The 10,297-nt window shown below is 53.2% G+C and overlaps 1 protein-coding gene across 2 annotated transcripts in view; it reads left to right on the top strand.

The window, feature by feature from the left end:
• The first annotated feature begins 8,710 nt into the window (after window positions 1–8,710).
• Window positions 8,711–10,297, top strand: part of anp32a (acidic (leucine-rich) nuclear phosphoprotein 32 family, member A) — a 10,352-nt gene continuing 8,765 nt past the window's right edge. The window contains exon 1 of one of the 2 annotated variants that reach the window (XM_042343009.1): window positions 8,711–8,842. In XM_042343009.1, the coding sequence (XP_042198943.1) occupies window positions 8,789–8,842 (54 nt within the window). In that variant the 5' untranslated portion in view covers window positions 8,711–8,788. Of the gene's footprint in view, window positions 8,843–9,746; window positions 9,804–10,297 lie in introns of those variants that run through there. The other variant, XM_042343010.1, reaches the window with a different exon arrangement.

The following is a 10,297-nucleotide window of genomic DNA, read 5'->3' as shown; positions in this document are numbered from 1 at the left end:
GTCTGTGGGGAGGAAGGATGGAGGTGGGGGGGGGGGGGGGGGGATTGTGAGGACAGGTATGTGAGTGGAGGTGTGTGTGGGAGCACAGGTGAGAGAGGACAGGTGTGTGAGTGGAGGGTGTGTGGGAGCACAGGTGAGAGAGGACAGGTATGTGAGTGGAGGTGTGTGTGGGAGCACAGGTGAGAGAGGACAGGTGTGTGAGTGGAGGTGAGAGAGGACAGATGTGTGAGTGGAGGTGTGTGGGAGCACAGGTGTGTGAGTGGGGGTGTGTGGGAGCACAGGTGTGTGAGTGGGGGTGTGTGGGAGCACAGGTGTGGGAGCACAGGTGTGTGAGTGGGGGTGTGTGGGAGCACAGGTGTGTGTGGGGGGGTGTGAGCACAGGTGTGTGGGGGTGGGGGAGCACAGGTGTGTGGGGGGGTGTGAGCACAGGTGTGTGGGGGGGTGTGAGCAGAGGTGTGTGGGGGGTGTGAGCACAGGTGTGTGGGGGGGTGTGAGCACAGGTGTGTGGGGGGTGTGAGCACAGGTGTGTGGGGGGGTTGTGAGCACAGGTGTGTGGGGGGTGTGAGCACAGGTGTGTGGGGGGTGTGTGAGCACAGGTGTGTGGGGGGGTGTGAGCACAGGTGTGTGGGGGGGGAGCACAGGTGTGTGTGTGTGTGTGAGCACAGGTGTGTGGGGGTGTGAGCACAGGTGTGTGGGGTGGGGGTGTGAGCACAGGTGTGTGGGGGTGTGAGCACAGGTGTGTGTGTGTGAGCACAGGTGTGTGGGGGTGTGAGCACAGGTGTGTGGGGGTGGGGGGGTGTGAGCACAGGTGTGTGGGGGTGTGAGCACAGGTGTGTGTGTGTGTGTGTGAGCACAGGTGTGTGTGTGTGTGTGTGTGTGTGAGCACAGGTGTGTGGGGGGGTGTGAGCACAGGTGTGTGGGGGTGTGTGAGCACAGGTGTGTGGGGGTGTGAGCACAGGTGTGTGGGGGGGGGAGCACAGGTGTGTGGGGGGGTGTGAGCACAGGTGTGTGGGGGGGTGTGAGCACAGGTGTGTGGGGGGTGTGAGCACAGGTGTGTGTGTGTGTGTGAGCACAGGTGTGTGGGGGGGGGGAGCACAGGTGTGTGGGGGTGTGAGCACAGGTGTGTGGGGGGGGGGAGCACAGGTGTGTGGGGGGGTGTGAGCACAGGTGTGTGGGGGGTGTGAGCACAGGTGTGTGGGGGGGTGTGAGCACAGGTGTGTGTGTGTGTGTGTGAGCACAGGTGTGTGGGGGGGGGAGCACAGGTGTGTGGGGGTGTGAGCACAGGTGTGTGTGTGTGTGAGCACAGGTGTGTGGGGGGGTGTGAGCACAGGTGTGTGGGGGGGTGTGAGCACAGGTGTGTGTGGGGGGTGGAGCACAGGTGTGTGGGGGGGTGTGAGCACAGGTGTGTGGGGGTGTGAGCACAGGTGTGTGTGTGTGTGTGTGAGCACAGGTGTGTGGGGGGGGGAGCACAGGTGTGTGTGTGTGGGGGTGTGAGCACAGGTGTGTGTGTGGGGGGGTGTGAGCACAGGTGTGTGGGGGGGTGTGAGCACAGGTGTGTGTGGGGGGGAGCACAGGTGAGGTACCTGCCAGACTGGCCCAGGAGAGAGCGCACAGTAGCAGCGCCCACACTGACAGCCACATGGCCGCACTCTCTGCCCCGCCCCCTCCCTGCGCGCTCTCGCTACTGTTGCGGGGGCGCGCGTCACAATGAGGCTCGTGCACGTCACACTCACTCACCTGAGCGCCCGCCCGACAGCCATCAGCTTCACACCTGTCCTCACACACCTGTCCTCACACACCTGTCCTCACACACCTGCACTCACACACCTGCACTCACACACCTGCACTCACACACCTGCACTCACACACCTGCACTCACACACCTGTCCTCACACACCTGCACTCACACACCTGCACTCACACACCTGCACTCACACACCTGTCCTCACACACCTGTCCTCACACACCTGCACTCACACACCTGCCCTCACACACCTGCCCTCACACACCTGCCCTCACACACCTGTCCTCACACACCTGCCCTCACACACCTGCACTCACACACCTGTACTCACACACCTGTACTCACACACCTGTCCTCACACACCTGTCCTCACACACCTGTCCTCACACACCTGTCCTCACACACCTGCACTCACACACCTGTACTCACACACCTGTACTCACACACCTGTCCTCACACACCTGTCCTCACACACCTGTCCTCACACACCTGCACTCACACACCTGCACTCACACACCTGTCCTCACACACCTGTCCTCACACACCTGTCCTCACACACCTGCACTCACACACCTGTACTCACACACCTGTCCTCACACACCTGTCCTCACACACCTGCACTCCCACACCTGCACTCACACACCTGCACTCACACACCTGCACTCACACACCTGCACTCACACACCTGCACTCACACACCTGCACTCACACACCTGCCCTCACACACCTGTCCTCACACACCTGTACTCACATACCTGCACTCACACACCTGCACTCACACACCTGCACTCACACACCTGTCCTCACACACCTGCCCTCACACACCTGCACTCACACACCTGGACACACACACCTGCCCTCACACACCTGCACTCACACACCTGTCATCACACACCTACACTCACACACCTGTCCTCACACACCTACACTCACACACCTGTCCTCACACACCTACACTCACACACCTGTCATCACACACCTACACTCACACACCTGTCCTCAAACACCTACACTCACACACCTGTCCTCAAACACCTACACTCACACACCTGTCATCACACACCTACACGCACACACCTGTCCTCACACACCTACACTCTCACCTGCATGACCTCGCATGCAGCAGGGACGGGAGTGAATGTTGACTGGTGACTCATGTGGAGGAAAGCTCCAGCACAGTCTGGTTGGGGTGAGTGGAGCACATTCACGTCAGTCAGGAGGATGTCCCAAGGCACTGGTCAGTTAAGGGTTTGTACCTGATCTGAGGGTTGGGATCAAGAAGGATGGAGGACAACGTGGTGAGGATAGGAGAGTGACCAAAGGCACGGTCAAAGAGGAAGGTCCTGAGAGGGGCCTTGAAGGAGGCAAGGGAGGGGGCGAGGCGAAGGGGCTCTGGTATGGAGTTCAAGGGGGTGGGGGGCAGAGAGGCTAAAGGCCCAACCTTCGGGCAGGACGGGGGTCATGGAGCAGTGCCCGACGAGCGGAGGGAACGGACAGGTTGGTAAGGTGTGAGTAAGTCGGAGAGGTCTAGACCGTGGAGGGCTTTAAAAGTGAGGACGAGGATTTTAAACTCGATCCTCTGGGGAACGGGGAGCCAGATAACCTCAACAACCTATTGCGCCAGAGGTGAGAGCGCTATCACTGCCCGAGGCTGACACACAACTGTATTCTTTGTGATCAAAAAGAAAAATAAAACGGCTGCTGGACACACAAAAGATGGAATGGCCTGTGTGCCATTGGGTGAGCGTCTGAAGGAGGGAGATAGGCTGGTGCTTTGGGTGTGCCTGAAGGTGGGGCCCACCGCATAGAAAAACTCCACCCTGACGGACAATTCCAGGAAATACAACAAACTGCATTTTAATTAGAATAAAACAGTAACAATCCCTGCATTTGATGCAGTGCCGTTCAGGTTCAGAGAAGCTCCGAGACTCTACCCCGCAGGAAGAGCCGCGGCACAAATGCAAGCTGTCCTTGTTGTCTCAAAGCGTTCCGCTGCAAAAGAGCAGCGGTCGCGTCACTCAATCCACGGCTGTTTGTGGGACAGACTCTGCTGTGCGCGATTGGCTGCCGCGTTTCTCCCGTAAATACACAGTATATCCGGTGAAGCGCTTTGAGACGTCTCGAAGACGTGATAAGGCGCTGTATCAAATGCCAGGATTATTATCATTAACTCCCCCAGCCCCACGTGCGATCAATACGGTACAAATTGCCCAGGACTTCAACAGCACGGCTGAGCCCACTGTCCATGTCAGCACCGGGAGCAGAACCTTTAACGGTGTTTGTGTCCCGGAATGCCCGGTGCTGTTTGCTTTACTCTCGTGCTTGATCAACCTTGATCTGAGACCAGCTTTCAGTCCTCGCTCTGTTTCCAAGACTGTGAGCAACAACTCTTTATTTCTCTCTCTTTCTCTCTGGGCCTTCTGCTTCTCCTCAAGGTGTCAGCCTCGCTCAGGCGTCGGCGTCAGCGTCACGCTTGCCTTTAGGTCAGAAAGAAGGTTGTGGGATCAAGCCTCCGCATCGGGACTTCGAGCTCCCCGTCCACCGCGTTGACGCTGCAATGCAACGCTGAAGGGAGTGAGTCAGTGGAGCGCTGTCAACTCACTCCAGACTTAAAGATTCCCACTGATTCTACAAGAACAATAACGCTAATAATCCTTGCGTTTGATATACAGCGCCTTATCACATCTTTGAGACGTCTCAAAGCGCTTCACAGAATGTCCCGTAAAGTGTAGTGACTGTGTATTTTGCGGGGGAAACACGGCAGCCAATCGCAGGGTCCCACAAACGGTCATGGATTGAGCGACACAATTTTTTTTTTGAAGGGATTAGTACTCCCGGAAAGCGATCCACCGATCGACAAACAACCGGTAGAAAACAGAGGCGTGCGTGCGGAGTAAGGTAACTCGCCCACGGTTTCGCGCCTGCTGTAAAGTAGATTGACGGTGTATTTTGTGGGTTTATGGCAAAAGTGAAAGAATTTTGTCTCAATGTCCTGGTCAAGAATCCTCCGGATAAATGTGTCATTGGCTTCAATGTGTCGCTGTTTGTCGTGGGACCTTGCAGTGTGCACATGTCCTGTTTGCCAACAAATAAACAGTCAGTTACAGCGAATAACAACCAAATGAACGAGAGCGATTCCAGCTTCCTTTTAAACAAAGTGAATATAAAAATACTTTTCATCAAAGCTTCTATTTTTATTAAAACGGAAATCAAATCAAGTCTGTCTGTCCCTTTAAACAGAACGAAAGCAAACACCTCCTCGCCCTCCTTTTTTTTGTCTTTTTTTTTGAAAAAAACTGGAAATAAATTTATCAGAGCCTCTGCTTTAAAAGGATGTTTTCTCTGAGTCTTGTTTGCAAACTTTCCTCTCTTTTTTAATAAACAGTAAACGTGTGTTGATCTCATGTCTGAAACCAAAATTGCATTAAAAATAGAGGGATTGCTGTATGAAATGCAAGGATTATTATTATTATTATTATTGCTGCCATTACTTTTCCAATTATTTTTCCAATTATATAAATTATCCAATATTTACAGGATCCTTGGTTTATACACACAATACCACCAGAGCATCGATGATCTCAAGCTTCTAATTGCATTAATTGTGTGTGGGTGTGGGGGGGGAGTGGGGTGTGGAGGGAGTGGGGGTGGGGGGGGAGTGGGGAGTGGGGGGGTAGTGGGGTGTGGAGGGAGTGGGGTGGGGGGGAGTGGGGGGAAGGGGTTGTATTATGTATCATTGTCTAATGGGCAATGGATCTGTTTTGAAATCACAAGAATATGTGCTATTGATAATCTGAAAGAAAATCAATCCGGAAATAGCTTTTTATTTATTTTTTCGGGGGGGGGGGGGGGAGAGGTGACATTTTTTATAAAAAGAAACCTTGTCATATTTTTTTTTAAAAAAATGCCAAATTGGATTTATTATTAAATTACAACAATAAACGCACAGAGAGGAGTGTTCTTTAAAAAATGCAAATGAGATTTTTTTTTAAAAATCACAAAGGTTATGGTGGAAAAGTACCCCCCAACCCCCCCCCACACACACACACACACAGGGCTGGGGGATAAAAGGGGGGGTGGGGGGGGGGAGGGAAACACACACACACACTGCCCTGTCCACACTAAAGCTACAGGGAAAATAATCTGAGGGGGGGGGGAGCCGAGCTGCCGCGGTGCGTTCGAGGAGGAGGAAACTGGTTTTATTTCTTTTTGTGGGGGGGGGCAAAACAAACAGCAGTCAGTGAATTGGCGCTGGAGGAGCTGGTCTGCTTTTTTTTTCTTTTCCCCTCTCGGGGGGGGGGGGGGTTGGTGTGTGTGTGTGCAAAAAACACAACCAACCCCCCCCCCACCACACACACACCACCCCCCGGGAAGGCCATTGCCGCGTTGCAGCAGCTGAGAAACTGTTGCGTTGTGTGTGTGTGTGTGTGTGGGGGGGGGTGCGGGTGGCGGGTGGCGGGGGGGGGTGGCGGGTGTGTGTGTGTGGGGGGGGTTGTCCTTCCCACCGATCGCTGTGTGTGTGTTGATCGCGGGCGGTGGAGCCCTCCACAGAGAGAGAGAGAGAGAGAGGGACAGAGCCCCTGAGCCGGAGGTAATGTCACTTCCTTCATTTCCATGGCTTTGTGCATTGAGAATCTAAGCGCCATTGTGTTGTGTGTGTGTGGGGGGGGTGAGGGGGAGGGCGGGGTGGGGGGAGGTGGGGATATTGTTTTTTTTGGGGAAAAAAAATGCAAAAAAAATACCCCCCAAAAAAATTGATGCGAGTTTTTATTGTGCGCGCAAAGGCGCTGAAGATGGCGCCGCGGCGCCACGTGATCGGTGTCCGCCCCCCGTGTGTTTGTTACACTATCGGTTTGTTGCCGTTTGGGCCCGAGTCTGCCATCCGATTGGTCCGCTCGCCTGTCAGTCAGTCAGTCAGCCCGGGGAGGGGCTGTCAGCCGATTGGTCCGCTCGCCTGTCAGTCAGTTAGACAGGGGCGGGGCTGCCATCCGATTGGCCCGGCGGCCCTGTCGCTCGCACACCGGGTGTGTGTGACGCCCCATCTGCTGGTTGCCGTTCGGGCCCGGGACCCGCCGTCTGATTGGCTGCTCGGCCCGTCACTCAACCGCGCTCGGCCCTGCGATTGGCTGCCCGGCCCCGTCAGCCGCGCCGACACTGCCGACGCCTCCTGTGCCGAAGCGAATCCCTCTCTCTCTCTCTGTCTCTCTCTCTCTGACTCCCGGATGCAATGTTCAGTGTTTTTTTTAAAAACTGCGTCTGACGCACATTGAAATAATATGCGCTGAAATATATATATATATATGTGTGTGTGTGTGTGTGTGTGTGTGTACACGCGCGCGTGCATCTGTGCAGATTGCATGCACACGTGGCGGTTTCTGTGCAATGGCTCTCGAGAAAATTTTGCTTTGCCTTTTAAAACCTATTTATTTCCAATGATTGGGACTATAAGGTAATTACATCTCTGCATGCTGAGGATGAGCCCACGATAGGAGGTTGACATTTTATTCCTGCAGACTTGGGTGTCCTTCCATCTTCCCCCCCCCCCCCCCACTCTGGCTTGTGGTATTAATAGCTGTTGTTTTGTAGTTGTGCTTTAGATATATGTGTCTATACATATATATATTTATATAGTGTATAAAAGATTAATATGCAGCTCTCCGCTTGCGGTGATGGTAGTTTGCCTGCGGTGCGGTGCGGTGGGGGAGATGTGTTTTTTTTAAAAAAATGTGAAAACATTCTTCGGGAAGAAATGCATCACGTGAGAGGGAGCTGTGCTGTATTTCGGCTTCTTGCCACCATGCTCTCTGGCTTTCTCCCCCCCTCCTCCTCCCCTCCCTCTCCCCCCTTCCCTCTCCCCCGAATACTTTCGAAAGAACAGGTTACGAAATTGTACCGGAGACTCTTTTGAGATTTTTTAATATAAAGGCGCGAAGGTTGTTCGCAAGCGGTGTGTGTGTTTTTTTCCGCGCGGTGGGGAAGAAAATGTTGCACAAGCTCTCAACTTTGTGCGAGAGTGGAACTTTTCACTCTTCGATCCATCGGCGTGCCTCGGTGTTTGGAAATTCTCTGTACACCTTTCCCTCCCACCAGCAGTGAGCACAGTACTTGACTGAGTGATTGGTCTCGACTAGTTAGAAGCGGCTGTGGCCCAGGCACCGCTCTTCTTCAAGTTTTTGGTTTCAGTAGTGACTTGGCAATTTATGCAATGCCTTTTGCCGAGACAGACAGACAGAGAGACAGAGAGAGAGAGAGACGAGGAAAGAGAGGGAACATTTGGAAGAGCTTCACACAATAAAACACACACAGGAACGAAGTTTGAGTGTTGATGTAACATTAGGCAAATGCAGCGAGAGAACTATCCCAGAGAGAGGCCGCACAGTGAGTGTGTGTGTGTGAGTGTATTCAACTCGACCATTTGCGTAATGGCAGGGAAAATAATAATAATAATAATAATCCTGGCATTTGACACAGCGCCTCATCACGTCGTGGAGACACCTTCGAAGAGCTTCACAGAATACAGCGTAAAGTGCAGAGAAAAGACCCTTTTCGTTTGATATTAATGCAACATTACCCTTCCCGACCGACCGACCAGCTCTGGGGGGGAGGGGGTGATGGTGGGGTGGGGGGGGGTTGATGGGGTGGGGGGTGGGGGGGTGCGACAGCGTTTAATGCGCTGAGTTTACCCCCCACCCCATTCCCACCCCACCCAGCACCACCACCACCACCGCAACCCAACCTGCTGGGAGCCCAGCGCCCGCCCCCTCGCCGCCTCGCCATTGGTCGCGTCGCGGCTACGCGTCGGCACGGCGAGCGCCCATTGGCCGCGGGCGCCGTCAATCGGGGAGGGGAGGGCGAGGGCCCGCCCCTCAGGAGTGGGTCGGGTTAGGTTGGCCCGCGGTGTGGCTCAGGCTCGTGTGTGTGTGTGTGTGTGTGTGAAGGGGATTTTTTTGGGGGTTCAGTGTCAGTGTCTTTGGGTGTTTTATTATTATTATTATTATTATAATATATATATATATATTGTAGTCAAAGCCTTTGGTGGCAACGATGGATATGAAGAAAAGAATTCACTTAGAGCTCCGGAACAGGACGCCCTCAGATGTAAGATTTGTATTTGAGCGCTGCACAGGGGGTCGGTGGGGAATCTGTCATCAGAAATGCAGCTTTTTTTTTAAAAAAAAATGTCATGTGTGTATAATGTGTATATACATATATATATACATACATATATATATAAAAAATGTTTTTTCGATTCGATGAATTAATTTTGTTGTCATTGAAAAAAAATTGCAAAGTTAAACTTGTTTGGGGGTGTGTGGGGGTGGGGGGGTGGGAGGGGGGGTGGAGGTGGGGGGGGGGGGGGGGTTGGGGGTGTTTGGGAAAGCAGTGACTTACTTTTGCTGTGTGTGTTGTGTTGTGTTTTCATGTCCAGGTATTTATTTGCAAATGTTTTTTTTTGCTCTTTCGTTGCCCTCTTCCCTTCTCCCCCCCCCACCATCACCCCCACTCCCACCCCCCCCCACACACACTCCCCCCCCCCCCCCTCACCTTGCAGTCTGCAATTTTTTTTGGAAGGGGGGGTCTTCTTTCTTAAAAAAAAAATTTTTTGTGTGTCATTTAATTTGGAGGGAGAAGGGAGAGAGAGGGGTTGTTTTTTTTAAATAAAGTGTGGGTTTAAGTGTGTGTGTGTGTGTGTGGGGGTGTGTGTGGGGGGGTGGGAGGGGTTGGGGGGGGGGTTAATGCAAAAGAAAACGCACGCGTTGTGTGTGTGTGTGTGTGTGTGTGTCTCCAGTGGAACTGACTCGACTGCACGAAACGTAACAAGAGTTTTGGTTGGGAGTCGCACAGCGTGGAACCGGTTTGTCTGTAACACAGCAAAACTTTTCCCCCCTCTCTCCCTCTCTCTCTCTCTCCCTCTCCCTCTCCCTCTCTCTCCCTCTCCCCCTCCATCACCGCCACCACTCGTTTTATTTTTTTTATATATATCTTATTTTTTTAATATATATATATGTAACGTGAAATGACGTTCCTTTCCAGCCGAGCACCGGGGAAGTTTTTGGGGGTGAGAACGCGGAGACTCTGTGTGTGTGTGTGTCTGTGTCTCTGTGTCTGTGTGTCTGTGTGTCTCTGTGTCTGTGTGTGTGTGTGTGTGTGTCTGTGTCTCTGTGTCTGTGTGTGTGTGTGTCTGTGTCTGTGTCTCTGTGTCTGTGTGTGTCTGTGTCTCTGTGTCTGGGGCTGAACCTCTGGGAGGACACAGGAGCCATATTTGCAACTTCACCCTCTCCAGAACGCGCCCTTTTTTTCAATTTCTCTCTCTCTCATTCACTCTCTCTCTCTCTCTCTTTTTTTTGCAAAAAAAACAGGGGGTGGAGGAGGGGGGGGAGGGAGGGAGGGGGGGGGAGGGGAGGGAGGGGAGTGGGGGGGAGGGGGGGGGAGTGGGGGGACTGGGACACATCTGGTTCAATTTCATGGTTTGATTGCAGAATGTGGTTTGATGTGTTTTTTTTTGATGGGTGAGTGTGGTCTGTGTGTGTGTTGTGTGTGTGGGGGGTTGGG

Source organism: Callorhinchus milii, unplaced genomic scaffold (genome assembly GCF_018977255.1).
Source record: "Callorhinchus milii isolate IMCB2004 unplaced genomic scaffold, IMCB_Cmil_1.0 Scaffold22, whole genome shotgun sequence".
In the NCBI taxonomy this organism is placed as follows: Eukaryota; Metazoa; Chordata; class Chondrichthyes; order Chimaeriformes; family Callorhinchidae; genus Callorhinchus; species Callorhinchus milii.
The sequence above is the reverse complement of the archived record's forward strand: the minus strand, read 5'-3'. Positions and strand labels throughout refer to the sequence as shown.